This window comes from Martes martes, assembly GCF_963455335.1.
Source record: "Martes martes genome assembly, chromosome: X".
Taxonomy (NCBI): Eukaryota; Metazoa; Chordata; class Mammalia; order Carnivora; family Mustelidae; genus Martes; species Martes martes.
In genome coordinates this window covers 84,482,422-84,508,927 of record NC_137897.1, presented here as the reverse complement: position 1 = coordinate 84,508,927, position 26,506 = coordinate 84,482,422, and the positions used below count along the sequence as shown (strand labels likewise).

The 26,506-nt window shown below is 38.8% G+C and overlaps 1 protein-coding gene across 2 annotated transcripts in view; it reads left to right on the top strand.

Moving 5' to 3' along the window:
- The window catches only part of ACSL4 (acyl-CoA synthetase long chain family member 4), a 133,326-nt gene that overhangs the window by 13,819 nt on the left and 93,001 nt on the right, over positions 1 to 26,506 (top strand). Inside the window, exon 2 of one of the 2 annotated variants that reach the window (XM_080795080.1) lies at positions 11,730 to 11,861. The exons of the other annotated variant lie outside the window; for it this stretch is intronic. Coding sequence (XP_080651206.1) covers positions 11,832 to 11,861 — 30 coding nt within the window. The 5' untranslated portion in view covers positions 11,730 to 11,831. The remainder of the gene's footprint in view (positions 1 to 11,729; positions 11,862 to 26,506) is intronic. 2 annotated transcript variants of the gene reach the window in all.

The following is a 26,506-nucleotide window of genomic DNA, read 5'->3' as shown; positions in this document are numbered from 1 at the left end:
GAATCAAATTGTTGGGAGACAGATTAACAGAAACAAGTCAAATTTTATAGTGTACATACTGGGAATCCATACAGATAAGGAAATTTCAAAGACAGTGAGGCAACACAATGCTTATGTGAGCTAAGGAGAGGGGTTAAGGTCTGAAGATACAAGGCAGAGAAAGGCCTTTAGCAGAAGTGTGAAAAATGTGTGGAAAACAAAGGTTGCCCAATTATGTAGATAAATTTCTTAGGTAAAGGGAAATCTCTGTGAATAGCCCTCTTCCTGGTACAAACAGGCAGATAAGGGGGAGGTAAAGAACTTCTCCTGAATCTGTTGGGTTTTTATTGCTTTCTCTTATTTTTATTTTTTAATTTTTTCTTAATATTTAACTTCTTATTTTCCCCAAGTTTTAATTTAAATTCCAGCTAGTTAACGTACAGCAAAGTATTAGATTCAAGGGTAGAATTTAGTGATTCATCACTTACATACAACACCTGGTGCTCATCATAAGTGCCCTCCTTAATACCCATCACCTGTTTAACCCATTCCCCGCTCCCCCACCATCTCCCTCCAGTATCCCTCAGTTTGTTCTGTGAGGTTCAGAGTCTTCTTCTAGGTTTGCCTCCCTTTTTATTCCCTGCTCTGTTCATTTGTTTTGTTTCTTAAATTCCACATATGAGCAAAAGCATATGGTATTTATCTTTCTCTGACTGATTTCACTTAGCATATACTCTTCAGCTCAAACCATGTCATTGCAAATGGAAAGATCTTATTCTTTTTATGGCTGAGTAATATTCCATTATATAAAAAAAATCCATTCATCCATCAATGGACACTTAGGCTCTTTCCATAATTTGGCTATTGTAGATAATGCTGCTATAAACCTCAAGGTGTGTGTGTCCCTTCAAATCAGTATTTCTGTATCATTTGGGCAAATACCTAGTAGTGCAATTGCTGGGTGGTGGGGTCTATCTATTTTTAACTTTTTGAGGACCTTCTATACTGTTTTGCAGAGTAGCTGCCCCAGTTTGTATTTCCACTGAAAGTGTAAGAGGGTTCCCCTTTCTCCACATCCTCACCAACATATGTTGTTTCCTGAGTTGTTAACTTTAGCCATTATGACAGGTGTGAGGTGATATCTCATTGTAGTTTTTATTGGTATTTCTCTGATGATGAATGATATTGAGCATCTTTTCATGCATCTGTTGGTCATCTGTATGTCTTCTTTAGAAAATGCCTATTCATGTCTTCTGCCCATTTCCTAACTGGATTGTGTTTTGGGTGTTGAGTTTTATAAGTTCTTTATATATTTTAGATACTAACCCTTTATCAGATATGTCATTTGCAAATATCTTCTCCCATTCCATAGGTTAGCTTTTAGTTTCATTGATGGTTTCCTTCACTGTGCAGAAACCTTTTATTTTGATTGCTTTTAATTCAAAACAGGGTTCATGCCAAAGTAGCCCATCTTGGAGCTGCCCTTGGCCCCTACACCTCCAACCAGATCCTTGAACAGTCAATTCTTTCCTGGTGTCCTTATGATTCTTGAAGTGGCTTAAGTGCAGGGTAGGCCCTCTTGATAGAGTAACTGTAGTTGAAAATTTTCTAAGCCTTATTTGACTTCCAGAGGAAATTTAAAGCCCTCTTAAGCCATTCTTGGGCCCAAGGATTTGATATGAGTATACTTAGTGGTCTAAAAATAGTTGGGGGGCAGCAAGGTTAGTCACCTTGCTACTGGGATGGAGAAAGAAAATATTTATTATACTGAACACTTATATAATGCTTTATAGTTTTCAGTGTGTTTTAAACATCTCATTAGATCCTTCAATCTGTGAAGTGAAGGAGTAGATATTCCCACAAGGAAACTAAAGTCAGAAGGTTAGGTAACTTCCTTAAATGCACTCTTCCAAATTCTTTCAACCAGAAGAGTTACTTTAGCCCAAAAAGGGATTTATTTGTTCGTGTAACCTATAAAGGGAGAAAAACCTGCCAGTAACCAGGGCCTCAGAGATTGCAGTAAGTACTCAACATTGACAGAATTTTCTCTCTATTCATCTTTATTTCTTCTTGTCACTACTAGGATTTAGTCGGTAGACAAGTTCTTTTTCTATAGTGGGAAAGATGATGGATAGTAGCCTAGATCATATACCCTTACAATTCATGATCAAAGTGAGGATTATGGGGCACCTGGGTTGTTCAGTTGATTGAACATCTGATTTTGGCTCAGGTCATGATCTCATGGTCCTGAGATGGAGCCTTGCATTGGGCACCCCACTCAGCAGGGAGTCTGCTTGTCCCACTACACCTCTCCCTGTGTGTGTGTGTGTGTGTGTCTGTGTGTGTGTGTGTGTGTGTGTGTCTGAGTGTGTCTGTGTGCCTATCTCTCAAATAAATAAATAAAATATTTTTTTAAAAGTGAGGATACATTTACTTCAGATAATTTTGGGTAAGGCTTCCAATTCACTTAACTTAGGCCATGTGTCCTCTCCCTCAGACCAATCACTGTTTCCCAGAAGTTGCAGTGCTATGGTTGGACCAAACCTGGATCATGTGGTCATTCTTGTAGTCTGCAGGTTTGGGTTGAGGGTGGAGCACTATGACTGACAACCTCATCAGGAAGACATGGAATGGGGAGGCAGCTCTCTGATGGGAAGGGGATGATGTTAATAGGCAAAGAATGGGAAAGTGTGTGAGGTAAACTAAAACCACAACCACTGCTGCCCAGTACACCAAAATTCTGGAAAACTCAGGTCACTCTCTCAAAAACACCACATTAAAAGAGAGTGAGAAGAAACAGACTGGTTGAATGCACAACAGCCTGCTTAAGGAATTCTAGAAGTTTATTTTAGAGCCCTTAGTCTTTATTTTTGAGAAGTCATGAAGAGGAGATAGATCTGGAGATATGAAAAGACTGTGTGTGAATTTTAATTAAAAAGAAGAAACTTGTCTTGATAAGACTGATGTTTGGAAGGTGAAGAGAGCAGCAGTTCTCAAGAGCCCCTTGTCTCTTAAAAATCATGGAGGACCGTAAATATCTTTTGTTGATGTGTGGTACAGCTACCTGTGTTAAATTCGATATTAAAACAAACTTGAAATAATTTATCTGTTTATATTTATTTATTTATCTGTGCACAGAGGTAAAGAATAAATGATGAGTAGTAGGGTTTCATGCCTCTGCCTTGATCCAGTGTTTCTTGAACATCAGCACAAATGGCAACACTTTTCAAAAGCAAATATTTCAGTATTATTATGAAAGTAATATTGACCTCTCCAGCCCCTGCCCCAAAGGGTCATGGGAACCCTAAGCATCTGTGGTCTACACTTTGAGAACCAAATTGTTGCAATAGAGGAGATAATGAAATAACCCTTTTACCCATCTGGACTAGCATCAAGTACCGGATGGCAATCAGCCCAGCTTTATACAAAACAAGTCATTCCGTGACATTTTAATGTCCTTCTATGATAGAAAAATAGGCCAAGGAGTTAAGAGAGAAACAGTAACATCATAAAGAAATCTCTTTGAAACTGTTTAAAAGTCTTGTTACTTTTTGGAGTCATCAATACCAAAAACCTTGCAGTTCCCTAGAACAGAACCCTGTTTCTTCTAAGGGTTTAAAATGTAACTTAGAATACATTGACCGGGTTGACCATAGGAATAGATATGTAAGAGAAGCACGCAACAAATTAAAAAAACAAAAAAGAGCTCCAATTGAAACAATTGAATCCATAGGTCTAATACTCAGATAGGGTCTACTGTCACAGTCTTGTCTATGATACCATCCTCAATGACAAGTCATAAAGACTTGTCCAAATGAACATCACAAGGCGGTGGGGGTGGGGGGGTCACATCTGTCTGGAAGCTCATGACCCAAAAAAAAGAGGCCTTTTGTGGCTCCTTATTAACACAAAAGTCATGTGAAGCATGGGGGATGGCATATCAAACTCACCTGTGATTCCAAAAAGTAGTAGGTAGAGTAATATATGTACATGCAACTCTAAGCAGGGCACTTGGTTAAACTGGGACTACATCCTGGGAAACAGACCCGGTAATTTCTAAAAATATATCACACCACTAAACAGGGTTTCAGAGCATAGAGCTTCCAGAAGTAGAGCTTTGTAATTATAGATTTATCTGCATGTTTGTTCAACATCTGCCTTTCTCATTTGCCACAGTACCCACAGAGTCTGACATAGAGTAGTATTAAGTAAATATTTGCTGAATAAATGAATAATTGATTGCTACTACATGATCTTGCAAAGTCTGACCTCTACTTGCCTTCCCGGCCTCATGTCCCACCATACTCCATCTGGACCTCTGGACTCAAGTCATTGTGATCTTATTTTCATCACTTGAATGTGCTGTACCTTCTACCATCATAAAGCCTATGTTTGTTCCCTTTGCTTGGAATGGTCTTCCGCCCTATTCCCTAATTACTACTCATTTGTCAGATATCAGCCTAAGTTTTAGGTTTAGGCTCCTCAGGAAAGCCTACCTTGAGCTCCACAACTAGAGCAACCCTTCTCTTATAAACTTGGACACAACCTAGCCGAGATGTGGGTTTCCATTTTTTTGTGTGTTCATTTGATGTTGCTCCCTGTCCCTACCTGGCTGGATTTTAAGTTATATGAAGGCAGAGACTAGGTCTGTTTTCACCTGGCATTGTGAAATTATACATCACAACACAGTGCCTGGGACATGGTAAGTTTATACCCTTAGGTGTTAAATGAAGGAAAGAATGAATGAAGCATACTGTTCCCTGGTCATATAAGGTGTCTACTACCATTTAGGATGCTGGAAGGACTTTGGAGAAGCCATTGTTTATCTTCCTATTCAATTCCTCTCATTCCTTTTGTTCTCCTCCCAGTTTATTTGATTTCTGTGGTTACTCAGCTGAAGTGGCCATTAGAATCCTGATAAGCTAGGACAATTTTTTAGAGCAGGGGTGGGCAATCTATGACCCATGAGCCAAATCCGGCCCACAGGCTGGTTTTTTTTAAAAGATCTATTTATTTATTTGAGAGAGAGAAAGAGAGAAAGAGGAGGGGCAGAAGGAGAGGGAGCTAGAGTCCCAAACAGACTCAGCACTGAGGTGGGGCGGGGGCACGAGAGGGAGTAGATTGAGAAAGAGAGCATCTTAAGCAGGCTTCACACCCAGCATGGAACCCCAAGTGGAGATTGATCCCACAACCCTGAGATCACAACCTGAGCCAAAACCAAGAGTCAGATGCCCAATCAACTGCTGTGCCACCCAGGGGCCCCCCACAGGTTGTTTTCGTAAATAAAGTTTTATTGGAACACAGTTATGCCCATTCATTGACATACTGCCTATAAATATGTAAATGTCTCACAGTAGCGGAGTTGAGGAGTTGCAATAGAAACTATCTGTCCTGTGAAGCCTAAAATATCTCCCATCTGCCCCTCTACAGAGAAATTTTGCCAACCCCTTTGTTTCACAGCAATGTATGGGCTTTTTTTTAAAAGCCCTATATCTGAATCTAACTTTTCATATATTGCTGGATTTCCTAGTTACACATTTATAATGACCACTGTGCATGAGGCTTGACACAAAAGGTTATCAAGCAACTGATAGTTTTGCTAATCTTCACAAAAGAAAATATTCTTTGATTTGTAGCCAGAGTTGCCTCTTAGAAAGTCTGCAAAAATTTTTCCTTCTGATGAGAAATGAGTTTTTTGCAGAATAACAGCTAACATTTATTGAATGCTTTCAATGAACCAGACTCAGTTCTAGGCACCCTACATGGGATCATCTTGTTTATTCCACTCAACAATTCTATGCTGCACAGATGATGATGATGATTCCTGATTTACAGATGAGGACAGTAAGGCCCAGAGAGGTTACACAGCATGTCTATATCACACAGGTTTTGGAAGCACCTGAGCTAGAATAGGATTTGGAGGACTCTGACTTCAGACAGGACCTGTGCTTTTAACTACTCTACCATCCTGCTTGTCTGAGTCCTTCATTCCCAAAAAGCCACACTGTTTATGATTTCTAAATATGAAGACAGTTTTGTGCTATTGTTTCCAAGTGGGACAACTTGTAATTTTGAGTTTTGAAGGCAAGACATGGAAAGGCTTTTAAAATCCCAATGCTTGGCAGAGTACTAGGCACATAAAATTCAATTAATAAATGCTTCTATTGTTGTTGGACATGAGATGACATTGAAGAGGAAGAGGATGAAGACAAAGAATTTTCTACCAGGAGTTTCACACCATCCTAGGTCATTGTCAATGAATGAGGATATAGTTTCAGGTACTAGAGTCACTGTTAAGGGATCTGGCTACCTCTTAGCATGTGAGAGGAAGTAGAGATATTAGTTCCTGATTGTAAACAAAATGGAAAATAGAAGCAAGCAGTAATCACAGTACTGAATCTGTAAGTCAACTCTAAAATTTTAAAATAAAGAGAACATAGATACAGAAAATAAATTGGTGGTTCCCAATTGGCATTGGGGGGGTGGTAGGAGAAATGGGTGAAGGGGGCCAAAAGTTATGTATGTTCAGTTATAAATAAGTCATGGTGATGTAATATATAGCTTGATGACTATAGTAAATAATACTGTGTTGCATATTTGAAAGTTGTTGAGAGAGTAAACCTTACAAGTTTTCATCAGAAGGAAAAGTTTTTGCAGCTATGTATGGTAACAGATGTTAACTAGACTTATTATGGTGATCATTTTGCAATATATACAAACATTGAATCATTCTGTTGTGGACCTGAAACTAACATAATGTTATATGTTAATTACACCTCAATTTAAAAAAAGAACACATTTCACTAGGTAAGATGTGACTGCAAATTCTAACCTATTTTGTTCAGTTTTCTGATATGATTTAACAGACTTCCTCAAAACAGTTCTGCCATGACTACCTCCACAATGCATAGCTCTCATTTTTTTCTTCCTATTTCTTGCTCTTATGAGCACTGGTTAGTTCTGTAATGTACACTGACAGACCATCCCCTCCTCTCGTGAAGTGGTCCTATGATCCCAGACACAGGATCCTTTAAAGGACAGATGCCGAAGTTCCAACAACATTGAGATTCACCCCACAAACTGATAGGACATACTGTCCTTTAGTTTGTGCACAAAGTTTTCTTCTTCCTTCTGTGATAACTGCACCATTTCAGGTCAGCCTTGGCAGGGCACATTTCTTCTCTGATTTGTGTTACAATGAACTAAGACTGTTTCAATGTCAGTAGTCTGATTGTTCTGTTGGTGACCTTAAGGGCTTTTGTTAGGTCCAAATAATGTAACATGTGTGATACTGATGTTCCTCCCTACATTTTTGCAAAATCAGCTAAAAGATTGTGCTCACAAAAATATCTTGCTGCTTAACATCTCATTCTAATTCTTTGAGCTCATGATTGTGAGGTGCTGCATTACAAAGGATTTTGCCAGCCAGAGGAGCAGTAGGAATATGGTTTTCTCATTCTTTCATTCAACAGCTATCTGTTGTGTGCCCACTATATTTCAGGCTATGTTCTAAGCATTAAGGGTACAGAGGTGGAACAAATCAGACAAGAATCCCCTACTCTCATTGAGCTTACACTTTGTTGGGAGAAACACAGAAAAGCAAATGTAGGACATCTGGTGGTTATAAGTGTCATGAAGCATAATAAAGCAAGTTGAGAAGAAAGAAAAGGAAAGACGTGGGTGGTGGGTGATAAGGCTATGCACTGCTATAGGTAGGGTGATTTGGCCAGTTAAATAGGGTAGTTGGGAAGGCCTCCCCATCCACTGACACCTGAATGAAATGAGGGGTGTCAAAGGGAATGGCATTCTGAGTAATAGCAATGCAAAGGCCTTGGGGCAAGATACTGTTTGAGTTATTCAAGGAATGGCAAGGAGGCCTTTGCTAAAGGGCTGAAACAGAGAGAGGGAAGGATAAAGTGGTACAAGATGAAGTCACAGAGATAGGTAAGAAGGCGATAAGGTAAGGTCTAGTAGGCTAAGTCAAGGCTTTTGAACTCATATGATGATAAAAACTAACCTTCATTTTACATTTGTTTTAGAGTTTTCATGTGTACACTGGAATTTTGATTAATGTAACAATGTTTCATTTAGATATTTGATATTTGGTTGTGGTGGTAGAAGCAGCTAGCATCTATCTCAGTAGCTCATAGCTCAGAACCCCTTTTTTCAAAAGAAACAGGATTTGGACATAAAATAAAACAGACTGATACAATGGATGTTGTAGCAAAGCTGTATCTTATTCAAGGACTAGCTCTCAGGGTTGATGGCTTACTTTTTGGCATGATAATGTCTGACATTTTCAAAATGCTTTCAGATGTGTGATTTCGTCAGACTCTAATAACAACCCCAAAAGATAGGAGAAACAGGAGTTATTACTGATCCAGAAATGGAGGGAATTGATATGGTTTACCCAGCAATCATCCAGCATATGAGTCAGTATCAGAGCCACGAAATCCTGACCCTGAATACACCACCCCCTCATTGCCCACTGTAAGGATTTTTTATTTACTTTTTTGGGGGGGGTAAAGATTATTGAGTAACTTCTTGACTCAGAGGTCAGAATGTTAAATCAACCAAGTTATTAGCTCGTTCCTCCCTTCCAGTTCTCAGGGGCATAAAAATATGTACTACAGAACTGAGTAAGGTCTGGGGGTTAGGCCTTGCTTTCTCTCTCTTTCAGTCTTTCTCTGTCTCTCTCTTGGAGCAGTCATTGACAAGAAGCTGATGTATTTTGAAAGTCTAGCTGTACTCTCAGAAAATGGCTGGGCATGTAGGATCTGACCACCTCAAAGATCACAATAATACAGTGGCTGTCCACTTCCCGCCCTCACAGAAACCACTCTGAAAGAGCACAGCAGCTCCATTTGAGGCCCACGTGTCTATGAATAAGGCTCAATACTCCACCAAGTTAAACTTCTGCCATCGTGTTCTCAATTGAACAATATATTTACTAGCATCTTCCTAATGACATTTGTCAAAAAGCAAACGTGTTCCCTCACAAAAAAAATGGCCTAATCTCCTTCAACAAATGCAATGTTGATTTAAAGGGGGGAGTTTATTTTTTGGATGTCATCAAGTAATGAAATGGCAAAGCGGAAGAAAGAAATTGGGATTTCTGAATACCAGAAGTAGAGAGAGAATTCACGTATTGTCCCAGCAACTTTTTTCATTATAAAAGTTGACTTTTCCTGAGACTCAGTCCTCAGCTGCCTCCCATCTCAATCTATTCTCTCCCTGGGCAAGCTCTCCCACATCTACAGCTTCCATGAGCTCCCCAGTGTCAACGTCCAGCTCAGACCTCTCATCTGACCTTCAGATCAATGTATCCAAATGTTTACTAGACCTCTCCTCTAGGGTGTCCCAAAGGTCACTCAAATGCAACTTGCTCACCAAACCTGGTCTTCTAGCCTTCCCTCTCTCTGTGGATTGCCTTATCATTCCATCCAGTTGTATTTAGGGATATTTTGATACCCCCTGTTCCTTCTCAACTCTGAAACTTGGTTTGTTTAGGTCAAATTTTCTCATTTTAAACCCTAAAAATCTCCAGACTCCATCCACTTTTTTCCATCTCCATTAGCACCATCCTTCTGTCTACCTCCTCTTTCCTAGACTACCCCAATAGCTCCTAATCTACCCACATTTACTCTGGGTCCCTTTTTAAAAAATATATTTGTTTATTTTAGAGAGGGAGGAGGGGCAGAAAGAGAAGGAGAAAAAGTCACAAGCAGACTCCATGCTGACTATGGAGCTGGACGTGGGGCTTGATCTCATGACCCTGAGATCACAACCTGAGCTGACACTAAGAGTTGGATGCTTAACTGATTGTGTCACTCAGGTGTCCCCTTATTTGTTCTTTTGATTGCAGAGAATGGTCTTGACATAAAGAATGCCATATTATCTTCATGCTTAAAAGTTTTTATGGGTTCCTATCACTCTTAGAATAAACACAAATGTCTTAATGTAGCCTACAAGGTCCTGCATGATCTGGCACATAACTTATTTCTCCAGGCTCATCTCAAACCCCCTCACTGTCTACACTCTAGCCACATTTGCCTACATTTTCCATGTCACCCTGTTCCTTCTTGTGGTGTGGCTCTGCATATTTTGATTTGTTTATTTGATTTCTTTGTTGTTCCTTCCTTTCTCACCTCCTATTCATCCTTCAGATCTCATTTGGAGTAAGTCCCTTGGGGTAGCCTTTGTTGATTGCCCTGACTAGGTCAACTCTCGCTGTTACCAGGTGTCACAGTACTCATCATTCTTTGTCACACTTCTCATCGTTCCTTTTGACATTTGCTAGTGTGGTTACTTGGTTATTGTCTGTCTCCCCACTAGATTGTTAGTTCTTTGAGAGCAAGAGCTTACCATAGTATTCTTAGTACCTAGCACACACTGTGTGCCTGGTACATAGCAGACACTTAATAAATATATGTTGAATGAATAAGTATGTTTAAGCACATCGGGTCAATGTTCTTAAATGTTTTCCCTGGAGAAAACATACTGGACCTTTTTAGTTTTTTACATTCTTTGAGCTACTGACTAGATTCTATAGCCATGCCCAAGTTCAAACAGTCACTTAATGTTTTGTTAACAGTATGTTCAAGGGTGGTGAAGAATAGACTTTGTTATGGCCCTCACAAATATACATGCCAGTGAGATGAAAGGGGTGGGGTTTTGCAACTAGATTTTCTTATGTTAACCATTGAAAAGGATGCCATCTTATTAGTGCTACTAGAATAATTTAATTTTGACATTTTGCCAATTGTGGTTTTCTTCCCTTTTAAATAGACTATTTTTTAGAGAAATTTTAGGTTCATAGCAAAATTGATTTCCCTTATACTCCCCGCTCCCATGCATACACTGCCTCTCCCACTATCATCATCCTGAACCAGAGTGGTACATTGGTTACAATTGATAAACCTATGCTGTCACACTATCATCATCCAAAGCCCATGGTTTACATTAGGGTTCACTCTTGACATTGTACATTCTTTGGGTCTTAACAAATGTATAGTGACAAACATCTGCTATTGCGGTACCATGCAGAGTATTTTCACTGCCCTGAGAAGCCTCTGTGCTCTGCCTATTCATTCCTTCCTCCTCCACTACCCCGACAATCACTGGCATTTTTATTATCTACAGTTTTGTCTTTGCCAGAGTATCATAGAGTTGAAATCATACAATATGTAGTCTCTTCAGATGGGCTTCTTGTACTTAGTAATATGTGCTTGAGTTTTCTCCATATCTTTTCATGGCTTGATAACCTTTCTTTTTAGCATTGATCACTATTCCATGACCTGAATGTGCCACAGTTTATGTAACCATTTGCCTACTGAGGGACGTCTCAATTGTTTCTAGGTTTTGGCAATCATGAATACAGCTGCTATAAACATACATGTGTGGTTTTTAGGTGGACACAAGTTTTCAAATCATCTGGATATATACCAAGGAGTACAAATAAATGCTCCATCATATGCTAAGAATAAGCTTAGTTTTGCCAGAAACTTCCAAACTATCTTGCAAAGTGGCTATATCATTTTGCATTCCCACTGGCAATAAATGAGAATTCCTCTTGCTCCACATACTCACCAGCATTTGGTGTTATCAGGGTTGTGAATTTTAGTCATTCTCGTAGGTGTGCCTGGTATCTTATTATTGTTTTAACTTTCATTTCCTTAATAATACATGACATAAAGCCTCTTTTCTTTTTTTTTAAAGTTTTTCTTTCTTTCTTTCTTTCTTTTTTTTAGTAATCTCTACACCCCATGTGGGACTCAAACTCATGACCCTGAGATCAAGAGTTGCATTTTCTTCCAGCTGAGACAGCTAAGTGCCCTGGAGCATCTTTTCATATGCTTATTTGCCATCTTATATCTTCTTTGGTGAGGTGTCTGTTCATATCTTTTGTCCATTTTTAAAAATTGAGTTGTTCATTTTCATATTGGTAAATTGTAAGTGTTCTTTGTATGTTCTGAACAGTTCTTTATCAGATAGGGTCTTTTTTTTTTCCAAATATTTTCTCCTGACCTGTAGCTTTACATTGTCTTCTCTTGACATTGTCTTTCACAGACCGAAGCTTTTCATTTTAATGAAGTCCAACTTATCAATTATTTATTTTCTCGATCTTGACTTTGATGTTGTAGCTAAAAAAATCATCACTATACCCAGTCCTCTAGGTTTTCCCCTATGTTATCTTCTAGGAGTTTTATAATTTTGCATTTTACATCTAGGTCTGTGATCCATTTTCAGTTAATTTTTGTGGAAAATATAAGAATATTGTTGTTGTTGTAGTGTATGGATGTCCAATAGACCCAGCACCATTTGTTGAAAAGATTATCTTTGCTCCATTTTATTGCCATGCCTTCTTTGTCAAAGATCAGTTGACTGTATTTTTGTGGATCTATTTCTGGGTTCTTCGTTTAGTTTTATTGAGCAATTTGTCTCTTCTTTCATCAACAGGGCACTGTCTAGATCTCTGTAACTTTAAAGTAAGTCTTGAGTTTGGTAGTAGCAGTTCTTCAACTTTGTTATTCCTTAATATTGTGTTGGCTATTTGGGTCTTTTGCCTTCACTTATGAACTTTAGAATCAGTTTATTGATAGCCACAAAAGAGCTCATTGGGATTTTGATTGGTATTGTGTTGAATCTATAGATCAATTTGGGAAGAACTGAAATTTTGACAATATTGAGTCTTCCTATCCATGAATATGGAATAGCTCCATTTGTTTGTTCTTCCTTGATTTCTTTTATCAGTTTTGTAATTTTCCTCAAATAGATTTTGTATAGATTTGATTAGATTTAAACCTAAGTATTTCATTTTTTAGGTGCTAATGTAAAGTGTTATGTTTTTAATTTTACTTTCCATTTGTTCATTGTTGGTATATAGGAAAGTGATTGACTTTTGTATATTAACCTAGTATCCTACAATCTTATTAGTTGCAGGATAATTGCTTATGAGTTCCAGGAGGGTTTTCTTTTGAATGTCAGCTCAGATTTTCTACATAGACAATCATATCATCTTCAAAGAAAGACAATCTTCAAAGAAAGACTTCAAAGAAAGACAATTGGTATACATTTTACTTACTTTTCTTGTCTTAACACATTAGTTAGGACTTCCAATATGATGCTGAAAAGGAGTGGTGAGAGTAGACATCCTTGCCTTACTCCTGAATCTCAGTGGGAAAGCTGCTAATTTCTCACTGTTAAGTATGAGGTTAGATGGAGGGTTTTTTTTAAAATTTTTAATTTATTTTCAGCATAACAGTATTCATTGTTTTTTCACCACACCCAGTGCTCCATGCAATCTGTGCCCTCCCTAATACCCACCACCTGGTTCCCCCAACCTCCCACCCCCCGCCCCTTCAAAACCCTCAGGTTGTTTTTCAGAGTCCACAGTCTCTCATGGTTCACCTCCCCTTCCAATTTCCCTCAACTCCCTTCTCCTCTCCATCTACCCTTGTCCTCTATATTATTTGTTATGCTCCACCAATAAGTGAAACCATATGATACTTGACTCTCTCTGTTTGACTTATTTCACTCAGCATAATCTCTTCCAGTCCTGTCCATGTTGCTACAAAAGTTGGGTATTCATCCTTTCTGATGGAGGCATAATACTCCATAGTGTATATGGACCACATCTTCCTTATCCATTCGTCCGTTGAAGGGCATCTTGGTTCTTTCCACAGTTTGGCGACTGTGGCCATTGCTGCTATAAACATTGGGGTACAGATGGCCCTTCTTTTCACTACATCTGTATCTTTGGGGTAAATACCCAGCAGTGCAATTGCAGGGTCATAGGGAAGCTCTATTTTTAATTTCTTGAAGAATCTCCACACTGTTCTCCAAAGTGGCTGCACCAGCTTGCATTCCCACCAACAGTGTAAGAGGGTTCCCCTTTCTCCACATCCTCTCCAACACACGTTGTTTCCTGTCTTGCTAATTTTGGCCATTCTAACTGGTGTAAGGTGGTATCTCAATGTGGTTTTGATTTGAATCTCCCTGATGGCTAGTGAGGATGAACATTGCTTTCTTATACACTAACAATGAAAATACAGAAAGGCAAATTAGAGAATCGATTCCATTTACTATAGCACCAAGAACCATAAGATACCTCGGAATAAACCTAACCAAAGAGGTTAAGGATCTGTACTCAAGGAACTACAGAACACTCCTAAAAGAAATTGAAGAAGACACAAAAAGATGGAAGACCATTCCATGCTCTTGGATCGGAAGAATAAACATTGTTAAAATGTCTATACTGCCCAGAGCAATCTATACTTTTAATGCCATTCCGATCAAAATTCCACCAGTATTTTTCAAAGAGCTGGAGCAAATAATCCTAAAATTTGTATGGAATCAGAAGAGACCCTGAATTGCTAAGGAAATGTTGAAAAACAAAAATAAAACTGGCGGCATCACGTTACCTGATTTCAAGCTTTACTACAAAGCTGTGATCACCAAGACAGCATGGTACTGGCATAAAAACAGACACATAGACCAGTGGAACAGAGTAGAGAGCCCAGATATGGACCCTCAACTCTATGGTCAAATAATCTTCAACAAAACAGGAAAAAATATCCAGTGGAAAAAAGACAGTCTCTTCAATAAATGGTGCTGGGAAAACTGGACAGCTATATGTAGTAGATGGAGGGTTTTTGCAGATGTTCTTTATCAAGTTGAGGAAGTTCCTCTCTGTTCCTAGTTTGCTGAGAGTTGTTGTTATTATTGTTTTACCATGAATCAATATTGGATTTTATCATATATTTTTTGGGTATCTGTTGATATGAGCATGTTAGTTTTCTTCTGTAGTCTATCAATGTGATAAATTACATTAATTTATTTCCAAGTGTTGAACCAGCTTTGCATATCTGGAATAAACACCACTTGGTGATGGTGTAGAATTCTTTTTATACATTGTCGCATTCAATATGTCAATGTTTTTTAAGGATTTTTGCTTATATGCTCCTTAGAGATATTGATCTGTGTAGTTCTCTTTTCTAATAATATCTCTGCCTCGCTTTGGTATTACGGTAATGCTGGCCTCATAGAATGAGTTAGGGAATATTCTCTCTGTTTCTATCTTCTGAGATTATAGAGCATTAATGTGATTTTTTTCCCTAAATGCTTGGTAGAATTCATCAGTGAATCTATCTGGCCCTGATGTTTTTTTTTAGAAGGTTATTAATTATTTGTTTATTTTTTTAAATAGATATGGGCCTATTCAGATTGTGAATTTTTCTTGTGTCAGTTCTAGCAGATTGTATCTTTCAAGGAATCAGTTCATTTTGCCCAGGTTATGAAATTTATGGGCATGGTGTTGTTCATACTATTCCTTTAGTACCCTTTTACTGTCCATAGGATCTGTAATGATTCCCTCATTTCATTTTAAATATTAGTGATGTGCGTCATTTCTATTTTTTTCTTAGTTTGCCTAGCAAGAGGCTTACTGATTTTATGGATCTTTTCAAAAAACTAACTTTTGGTTTTGTTGATTTTCTTTATTGATTTCCTGTTTTCAGTTTCATTGACATCTGCTCTAATTTTTATTGTTTTCTTCCTTATGCTTGCTTTGGGTTTATTTTGCTTTATAGTTTTGTAGCTTTCTATTGCCATGTCGTCAAGCTCAGAGATTCCCTCCTCAGCCATGTCCAGTCTACTGATGAGCCCATCAAAGGCAATCTTCATTTCTGTTACAGTGTTTTTGATATCTAGAATTTCTTTTCTATTCTTTTTAGAATTTCCATCTCTCTGCCCAACATTATCTGTCTGCTCCTTCATGTTGCTGACTTTTTTATTAGAGTGTCTTGCACATTAATTATAGTTGTTTTAAATTAATAATCTGATAATTACAACATCCCTGCCATATATGAGTCTGATTCTGAAGCTTATTTTGTCTCTTCAAACTGTATTTTTGCCATTTAGCAGGTCTCATAATTTTTTGTTGAAAGCCAAACATAATGTACCGAATGAAAAGATTTCCAGTAAATAGGACTTTAGTGATATGCTGGTAAGTTGTGGGGGCAGGTGAGGCATTTTACAGTCTGATGATTAGGTTTCAGTCTTTTAATGAGCCTGTGCCAATGGACCATAAATTTTACCAGTGTTTCCCAGACATTTTCCCTCATTTTAGTTATGACAGGATGGCTAGGTTAGAGTGGGGTGCTGGAACTTGGGTACTCACTTTCCCCCTACATGGAAGGCTACAGCAAACTAAAATGGAATATTTCCTTTCTCCCAAGTCAGTTAGGTTCCGGTAAAACCCCAATAGGTTAGGCTCTGGTAAAATATATTCTCTAAAGGTCAGGCCTTGTTAAGAACAGAATGCTCTAGCCTATTTAGAAATAGTTCATTTCCCTTCCCCTTACTGGAAGCCTAAGGGGCTTTTCCTCTTTTCTTCGCTTTAAGAACCTGACAGAGCTCCAGGAGGTAAGACTCATAAAAGTGTAGGGTCCCCTCTGGATTTTTTCACTGTCAGACTTGTCTACACACTAAGCCTCCAGTAACTCATAAATTATAATCAGGTCTTCCTACCCCAGTACTGGTTCCTGTGGAGATTTCTGCTTTGCATATCTGCTTAGGTAAGTTGTGATTCTCCGTTTCTGCCTATCTGTCTCTCCAGTTTTGAGGGGCAGCATTTTGCTTCAAGATCTCGCTGCTTTTGTGGATCTAAGAAGAGTTGTGAGTTTTTCAGTTTGTTCAGCTTTTTACTTTCTGTTAGGATGGAGTAGAGACTTCTAAGTTCTTTACGGGCTAGACCGGAAACCAGAAGTGCCTGCTGTGTTTTTAATGCCACCTTTAAATGTAGATATTATCTCTGCTGTGTTTAGATAAAAACAATTTAAAAACAAATGAAAATAATCTGTTTTGCATTAAAGTGAATTGCTTACTGAAATACTGGCAGGCTAGAGAGATAGGCACTTCATTGGTATTAACCGTACAATTGATCAAATAGCTATTATTGTCCCCAGGCAAAGGTTGAGTTTTCTGTATGAAAATGACTTCCACTGTAATGGATGGAGCAATAATGGTTCACTTCCAGAAGACAGGGATGACACCCCGGGCCATTCCCTTTTATGTTTCCTTTGCTCCATATCTGCATCATCCTCACCTCATTGTGTACCCTTAAAAGATGACACAGTTGGCAGAGTTCTCCATGTGTGGAAGGATGACCAAAGAGTCTCATAAGTGAAGCAGTCCTCTCTAAATTCTTGGGTGTCAGGAGCTCTAGCTACCATTTCTGTAGCCATTCAGTTTCTAGCTTGATAGGTCTATCCCACTTTGCATTGTCTTTCCCGATCTGCCTTCCAACTCTTCCCCAACGTGAATCTTCTGTTCCCGTCAGGTCAGTCTCCAGACTCTCCTTGACGTGCCATGTTCATTTTCAGTTTTTGCCCTCACTCGTGTTGGCTCTTACAACCTAGCCTTTCTGCCCTCCTTCAATGTCTGCCCAGCTCAAATCCAGACTTCTCCTCAAAATTCTCCACTCTGGCCTTTTTGGACTTGTTCTGACACTTCTAGTCAGCACCGTTGCATTTAACCCATCTGTTTGGTTTTATGGCTCCCTCTGATTTATGTATTCAAGTCTTGTCGCCACAACCAGAGATCAGATATTATGTCTCTTTCACACCCTCCTCAGCACTTGTACTGTGGAAGGCACTCAGCATCTTCTGCTCATCGATGACTTGCTTGATTATTGTTTTCCATGTTGGCATGCCTAATGCTATGGATGTCTGCAATTCTATAGTAATGGGAAGATCCTCAGAGCTTTGTTTTGCTTTAACTTTACAGCATTTTCTTGTGGAGAGGGACTGCCTGTTTATAGTGACCCAACTTGTGCTTGCTATATGGAAACTGTTGGAATGCGCATTGGGTTTAGTATAATTCCACTTAGCTTCATTCTAAGACCTCTTTTTTGGGGGGTGGGGGGCGATCCTGGTGTTTCATCTGACTTAAAGATGATGATGCTATCATTATTGAAGAAACCCTAGCCCTAACTCTGAAGACCTCTGGATTAATCTAAACACTGATGTTGCTTTTCCACTATTTCTGCTTACTTAATCTTCTGAGACATCAATTTATAATTTTGGTTTTCTGGTTTCTCTAGATAGCAGGATTTGTCATTAGTTTTTGTTTATCTATCGCCACGGATATCTCAGGATATTTTGTATCATGTTTGCGATAAAGTCCGGTATGTGACCTCAGTACTCTTCCTATCTATTTTCTTGACACTTTGCTTGTCATCTTGTGAATATTTTCCATTTTACACCCCCAGACTACGGGAGCATTTGGATCTTGGATGAATTACATGGTAATTGAGAAGCAGATTAAGAACTTACTCCAAAGATCAGTTTCCAAATTCCTCATTAGGTTGCTAGTCCTGGTTGTGAAAAATAAAAATAAGCCTACTACACAAACTTCTTTCAAATATTTAGTTATAGAGGGGAATGGTTAGGATTCTAACATCTACAACATAACCAACCATATTATTATGAAAACCTAAATGGATATTATATGAATCAGCAACAAGATATGTGGCTAGCATCCAGGAAATTCATGCTAAGTCTTTTGTCAGGGATAATATAGTCTAGCAATCTTGATGTTCACTTAAACTTTTTCTGTATCTGCCACAATGCAGAGAGCATGAATGCTTCTTTTCCATGTTGAGCATGTTAAAAAATGAGAAATAGTTAAAAAATGAGACAAAGAGCAAAATAATGTTAAATTTATTTGAATTACAAGAGTCTAGGTTTTCAGTAAAGTAATGGTTAGATGAGACACACTTTTATAGAAAGAATCACTGGTCATTGAAAGAAGCAAGTGGCTCGCTTCAGGAAGTGTTTATAAAAGGATATTTAGAACTTACCAAGGTGGATAAAGCTAAATGAGTCTTCTGAAGGAGACTATCTCAGGAAGACTAACTCTAGAGAATTTACAGAGGATGAGAGCTATAGCCAGTTACTATGATGTTAGATAAGACAGCTCAAAGGGCTCAGAAGAAACTGCAGTAGGATTCCTTTAGATCTGGGAGAGGACTGATGGCTTAGGCTTGGAGCAGGATTCTTCTATAATGGAGGTAGGCTTAAGAAGTCCTAGTTTTTATTAGAATCAAGCCCCAGAAAACAAGAATTATGTAACACTAATATCCCAGACATTTCCAGCTGGTGAAATGAGATCACATGAACACTACTACCCAAATTTCATCAGCTGCAAGGCCCCACCTGCTCACAGAGGAATTTAACCCCATTCCAAAGACGCTTCAGTTATTTTTGATCGTTCTCAGGGGGGTGGAGGGCAGTGGGGGAGGGGCTACCACATGTGCCTGTAAAAATCTCACTCCCATTCTTACAGTCGGGACTACTAATCAAGGCACCTCATCATTGCCTCCACTGCTGACACCCTTTGTGCAAATAGCACAGAGCTTCCAGTCCTGGAGGTATTGAAATCTAGGCTCCTCACCCAATTTTATATAAATTTTGTCACTTTGGCTTGAAATAGCATAATTCGAGCCCAGGATCACAGATGGGCCTTCGTGAAAACAGTGCCTTCAGCTTTTGGTTCTCTCTTCTCCACCGGGCCTCAAACCCGAAGGACTAACCAAAGCATCAACACTCTACTTTCCCTCTGTTCTTTCCTTATCTTTCTCTTTTCTCTGTGCCCCAGAAAAAAAAGCCAACTTATTACTCTCCCTTCAGCCCAAATTCCAAAATCTCCTTGCATATAGACATGCCAATAGGTAAAGGAAGGGAGAGGGAAACAATCACCTGGTCTCTTTCAGATGAAGTTCTAGCACCAGCTTTGGCCCAGCCAAGATTCTGTTATGCATATAATAAAAACATAGACTCTGTTTCTATCAGGGCATGAGTGGGAAGGAGAAGAGCATATCTGAGGAAGGAAACTGTGATATGAAACAAACCACCATCTCAGAAAGAGAATTAAACCTTGAAAGAGTCAGTGACTCCCTTTGTCATTCTTTCTTACTGCTCTTTTTCATTTTCTTAGGCTTAATTTCAATATTGAGCTCAAGGCTTTTGTTCCTTCATCTTTAGATCCAGAAGAGGACAGCAATTAATTACTATTCATGGCTGAGTAACTGCTAACTAAGGTGGGCTTTCATCACAAAATGCTATGGAAAGTGATTGATGACGTTGAGTTTGGCAGACCCTCTTGGCTTAAATTAATTCTATTTCATATCCAGAGCTGAAGCCTTCTGTTCCATAAATCTGTTCCATAAATCGGTGCAATCTCAGGTGAAGTACGGTGCAGTCCAGGTGAAGCAGCTTTAATAAGAACACAATATTACTTTCAGACTACAGTTACAGCAATGGTGAAGAAGTGCAAGTAGCCCTTTTTATTTTTTTAAGATTTTATTTATTTATTAGAGAGAGAGAGAGAGCAAGGGGAGTGGCAAGCAGAGGGAGAGGGAGAAGCAGACTCTCAGCTGAGCAGAGAGCCTGATGCAAGGCTCGTTCCCAGGACCCTGAGTTCATGACCTGAGCTGAAAGCAGACACTTAACTGAGCCACCCAGGTGCCCCACCAAGTGTCCTTTTTTAATTAGTCATTTCACTATGAAGATTTTCAAACTGTGAAAATCATTAAAAAAAAAAAAAACCCAAATAGACCAACTAATGAAGTACAAGAATTTACAGACCTGATTTATTAGATACTGTTACCCATGAGGGAAATGACAATGAACTCCACTTTGATTGGCATGTTGTGAATTGCAGGACAAAATTAGAGAGGAATAAATTTTTGGAAACTGTGGGTGATGAGTCAGGTGATCTAGAAGTCATAAGAAAAATCCTTGCCCCACAAGAATTGCTGACAGCATGAAGAAGAATCTGGAGTTGGTCAAATATAAAGGCTGAAAAGCGCTATAATGAAAAAGCAAATGGTTTCAAGGGCCTAGAGCAGTGGCTCTCAACTGACCGAGACTTTGCCATCTAGGGGACATAAGGCAATGTCTGCAAGCATTCTTAAAGAATAAATTTTTGGATTTTAGTAGTTTTTGGAACTATAAAAAGTTGCAAACTCAGTACAGTGACTTCTAAATACCTGAACTCAGTTCCCCCTATCATTAACATCCCACATCAGTATGATAAATTGTTATAATGAAAAGAAACAATATTGATACATTATTACTAACTGAAGTTTATGCCTTTTTCAAATTTCCTTAGTAGTTACCTAATATCCTTTTCTGTTTCAGGGTCCCATCAAGGAAACCACATTGTGTTTAGTTGTCATGACTCCTTAGGCTTCTCTTGGCCTTGACAGTTTTCTTAGACTTCCCTTGCTTTTTTTTTTTTTTTTAATTTGGCAGAGAGAGAGAAAGCAACAGAGAGAACACAAGCAGGGGGTGTGGGACAGGAAGAAGGAGGCTTCCCACGGAGCAAGGAACCCGATGCGGGGCTCGATCCCAGGAACCTGGAATCATGACCTGAGCCGAAGGCAGGCTAAATGACTGGGCCACCCAGGCACTCCCTTTCCTTGCTTTTGATGACCTTGACCATTTGCAGGAATATAGGTCAGAACTTTTGTAGAATGTCCCTGAACTGGGATTTGGCTGATGTTATTCTTGTGATTAGAATGTGGTTATGAGTTTCTTAAGGGGAATGACAATAGAGATCAAGAGCTGCTCTCATCGTATCATATCTAGGGCTATCAACATGACTTATCACTGATGGTGTTAATCTCGACCACCTGTCCAAGATAGTATTTATGAGCTTTCTCTGCTCTAAAGTTATTTTTCCCCCATTCCATTCTCTCTTCTTTGGAAGCAAGTCACTATGTGCAGCCTTTATTCGTTGGGTGAGTAGTTATGCTCCATCTAACTAAGGGGAAATAGCTACATAAATTATTTGGATTCTATGTGGTAGATTTGTCTTTTTTCCCATATTGATTTAGTCATTATCCGTTTTCACTAGTATGAATGTCTGGATATTTCTTGCAGACCTTTTAATTTTTTAAGATTTTATTTTTTTATGTGATCTCTACACCCAGCATGGAGCTCGAACCCACAATCCTGAGATCAAGAGTCACATGCTCCATTGACTGAGCCAGCCAGGCACCCCCAGGCACTTTAATCTTTACAATAGGGTCTGGGGAGGGTGATTATGGCATGTAGTGGGCAGAGACCAGGGATACTGGTCCTATAATATGCAAGATAGATCACTACAACAAAGAGTTGTCTGACCCAAGGTCAATGGCACCAAGGTTGAGTACCCCGCTCTAGAGCCTTTGATGTTCTACTCTGTTAGATGGTACATATGGAAATACAACTTAAATTTTAAAATCAAAGTCAATGAATGAAAGTTGTGTTTTCAGAGAACTTTGTTACAATGCATAAAATGAGTAATTCTTTGGGTGTTATATGAACACCAAGTAAGAGATTTAGTCCCTCTAAGGCTCTGTGTAACCAAAATGAGCTGAAAAGTTGAGACAGTGACCCAGACTATTCAAATGCAGTGGTATCCTTCCCCCACCACCCTGCCACCAAAGAAAACTTGTGCCTCAATGTGTACACATTGGTAGTCTGCGTTGAATGAATTTAATGAATATTGACTTAAGGTCTTAAAGTTGTCATGAGTGCATGAGTTCAGGGAATCAAAGAGATGCTTTGAAATGAGTCTGAAGGTAGGAAAGGTAAAATCAAAAAGAAAATGCTGTTGTCTTCAAAGTCTGCCTTCTCTGTACATGACAACTTTTCACTTCCTTGCCCTGCACTAGAGCAATGGTGCTCAATCCGTGTCAATATTTCACCCCTTCCCTCAAGACACTTGTCAACATTTAAGGATGTTTAAGAGGGGTCACAACCTTGGGGGAGGGGTGCTACTGGCATCTAATGGGTAAAGACCAAGGATGCTGTTAAACATGCTACAATATACAGGACAGTTGCCCAGATAAAGAATTCTCTAGCTCTAAATGCCAATAGTGCCAAGGTTGAGAAACCCTGGACTAGAGAGGAAGAAAACAGTCTTCCAGGTTGATCACATTAATTTCTCACAACCAGAGAGAGGCATGGTTGTCTTGATATATCCCCTTTTAAGTTGTGTGTGTATGTGTGTGTGTGTTTCAACAACCCCTTTTAGCTACAGCTTTGGCCAGGTTACCATTGGTGTTGAAAGACCTTTCAGAGCATAGATGTACCTGAGTAAAATCAAACTTTTTACCCTAGCCTCTAAAGCTCCAAAAAACCAGATCTTCCCTACCTTCATGTCTTCTTTCTATGGTCCTCTGCCCTTGGTTCTCTTGACCCATCTAGCTGCTCAAGGCCCAAGGCCAGACTGGCTTTATGACCCTTGTACTTGACGACTCCTCTCTCTGGACTACTCTTCCTCTAGACCTGGGTGGACAAGGCTGGCTCTTTTTCATCATTCTTAACTCACACATCATCTTCTCAGCAAAGCTAATCTCCTAAATCTAAAGTACAGTCCCTTCCCCTACACACACCTATTTTGATTTCATTTTATTTTCCCCATAGCACTTACTACTTTCTGAAATTATCTTGTTCTGTCTGCTACATTACCACATAAGCTTCTTAGGGGCAGGGACTTTGTCTCTTTAGCTGAGCTTGAATCTGTGTGCCAACACTCAGTCTGGCACAGAGTCCAAGTTAAATAAATATTTGTCAAATGACTGAATGGATGTGAAGGCAGGAGTTGGGAGTAAATATTTAAAATTTCGGAAAATTCTGAATTCATAGACAATGTTTTGTGCTTCCTTAATCTCTTAAGGAAAAAAATGGAAATTGAGGAATAAAATCTCAAAATATGGAATATTTTAAAAGAACTATTTGATCATAGGGGAAGAGAGGAAAAAATAAAACAAAACAAAATCAGAGGGGGAAACAAACGATAAAAGACTCTTAATCATAGGAAACTGAGGGTAGCTGGAGGGGAGGTGGTTGGGGGGATAGGGTAACTGGATGATGGACATTAAGGAGGACACGTGATGGAATGAACATTGGGTATTATATAAGACTGATGAGTCACCGAACTCTACCTCTGAAACCAGTAATATGTTATATGTCAATTAATTGAATTTAAAATTTAAAAATGAAAAAAAATTTATAGTTTGAATGCCTCCTCAATTAGAAACATACTACATAGTTTATTAATTTCATTAAATCACAAAATGGTTACAACTTATTATACTGTATGTCAATGAAGACTTTATTCAGGTAATTCTGAATTTGGTATTGCATTAAAACCGAATTAAAATTTTCTTCCTAGATTTTTTTCTCATTTAAGAGAAGCAAAAAACCCCATGAGGACAGAAGAAAACACAACTGCTGAAGCCATTAGGTTTTAGGACTTAGGGTTTCACGCAGATATAGAAAACATTGTCTTAGAAAAGGAGCCAAGAGAAGTGAGCAAGAAAAACACCCTGCAACTCACTGAACATAAATTTTACCCCCAGGGACCTTTGTCTACTCTGTTTTATTTTCTGAGGTATTACCATCAGCTGTGTCTTCTCTGATGCTTCATTTCATGAACTTCAGAAAACAGAACGTTCGTAGTCTTTTGCTTGGTTCTTTCAATGCAGATTTTTCATGATTTATGGAGGTGAAATTAACATACCATGGAATGAACCCTTCCTTTTAAAGCAGATGATTCAGGGGCACTTAGTACCTTCACAGTATTGTGCAGCCATCACCCCTGTCTAGGTTCAAAACTTTTCTGTGATTTCTATATAAAATTCTGTACCTGTTAAGCAGTGTCTTCTCCCTCAGCCTCTGGAGTCCAGTGTTCTGCATTCTGTCTCTATGGATTTACCTATTCTGGATGTTTTGTACAAACAGAATCATATCATATGTCTCGCCTTTTTCACGTGTACCAGTGTTTCATTCATTTTTATGGTCAGATAATAGTCCATTGTATGGGTGTGCTACATTTGGTTTGTCCATTCGTAAATGGATGGACATTTTCATTTTTTTAGCTATTATAAATAATGTTCCTATGAAGAGGGGTGTACCTGTGTTTGTTTGAATGCCTATCTTCAGTGACTTTAGATATATACCTTAGGCTTGGAATTTCAGGATTATATGGTAACTCCATGGTTCACGCTTTGAGGAACAGCTGAGCTGTTTTCTGCAGCACCTGTACTGTTTTGCGTCCCTGGTAGCAAGATGGGAGGTTTTTTCCCCCATATCCTCATGCAATACTTGAGATTTTCCTTTTTTTTTAGTGGATGGGAAGTGGTACTTCGTTGTGGTTTTGTTTTATGTTACCCTAGAGACTAATGACGTGGAGTATCTTTTCATGTATTTATTGGTCATGTTCAATGTAGACTACTTCTGACGTTGGACAATTTCTGAACTTTTATAGTTTCTTTTAGATAGTGCAGAAGATAGATCAGAAGCAGACAGGAATGAGAGGGCTAGCGTCATAAGATTCTATTTGGCAGATGCCCCAAATGCCTTCCTGGCGCCCACCCCTGAGAATGTCACATTTCCCACAACAGTGGAAAGTTCCTTTCTGATAGCAAGTCTTACAGACCTTGAATATTTGCTGATACAGTTAAATGAAATAGCAGGAATGTCATAAAACTGACAGACAGGGAATAAGGAAAGCCATGATAGATAGGACAAGTTGACTATCAAATTCATATGTCCACTGGCTAAGGAGGACATTGCAACCCGGAAGGGACATTTGTAGGTCTGTGCACACACAGATAATTAACAAGGGTATTGGAAGGGTTTGTGGGACTTTTTTTTTTCCCTAAGCAAAATAGGTAAATGAGAAAAAAAATCTTTCCCATCGAAATTTCTGCTTGCTTCCTCAGATATGTTCCACATAAATTAAACAGATCATATTTTTCTGTTTTCCTTAGACATTCCTGATTTTTTTAAATCAAGCAATTCAGAGCACTTTATTTTATTTTATTTTTTCGGAGCACTTTAATAGGTATGGTTTTGGTAACTGTGCTTAAGGTTAGATTGTCAAACCTCTGGGAAATCAATATGAGGTAGACAATGTAGCAAAGTAGGATGAGTTGTGAGTTGATAGTCAGGAGATCTCTGTCCCAACCCTCAGTCCTGAAATGACTAGTTTTGTAACCTTGAATAAATTACTTAACCTCTTGGAACCTCTATGTCCTCATCTGTAAATAAATGAATGATCGGACTCTCCATTACCTTTAAAATCTTTTACAGCTCTGGACTTCTATTTGAGAAGTTCATGTGTTACGTGTTTTAAATTTCAAAGGCAGACGCGTACTCTTCCTTTGTTTGCACATATAGAAATTAAAACTGTTGCCTCAGTTCAAACCTGTATCAACAGAATAAGTTTAAAAAGGAGCAAAGGAAAAAAGGGCCGAGGGACACAGACTTCTAAGTTCTGAAGCCAGGCTCCTTTTTGTGTATTGGCTGAGTGCCTCAGTACACTTGTATGTGTGATGATCTGTCCTCTGCCCTGAGGTTTCTTAATCTCCGTTTTGCAATGTGTGTCATAGATGTTTGTTTATCAAACAGTGTAACTGACTCAGACAGGACATTGCACTATTTCCTAGTCAGTGGCTCAAGCATTTCTC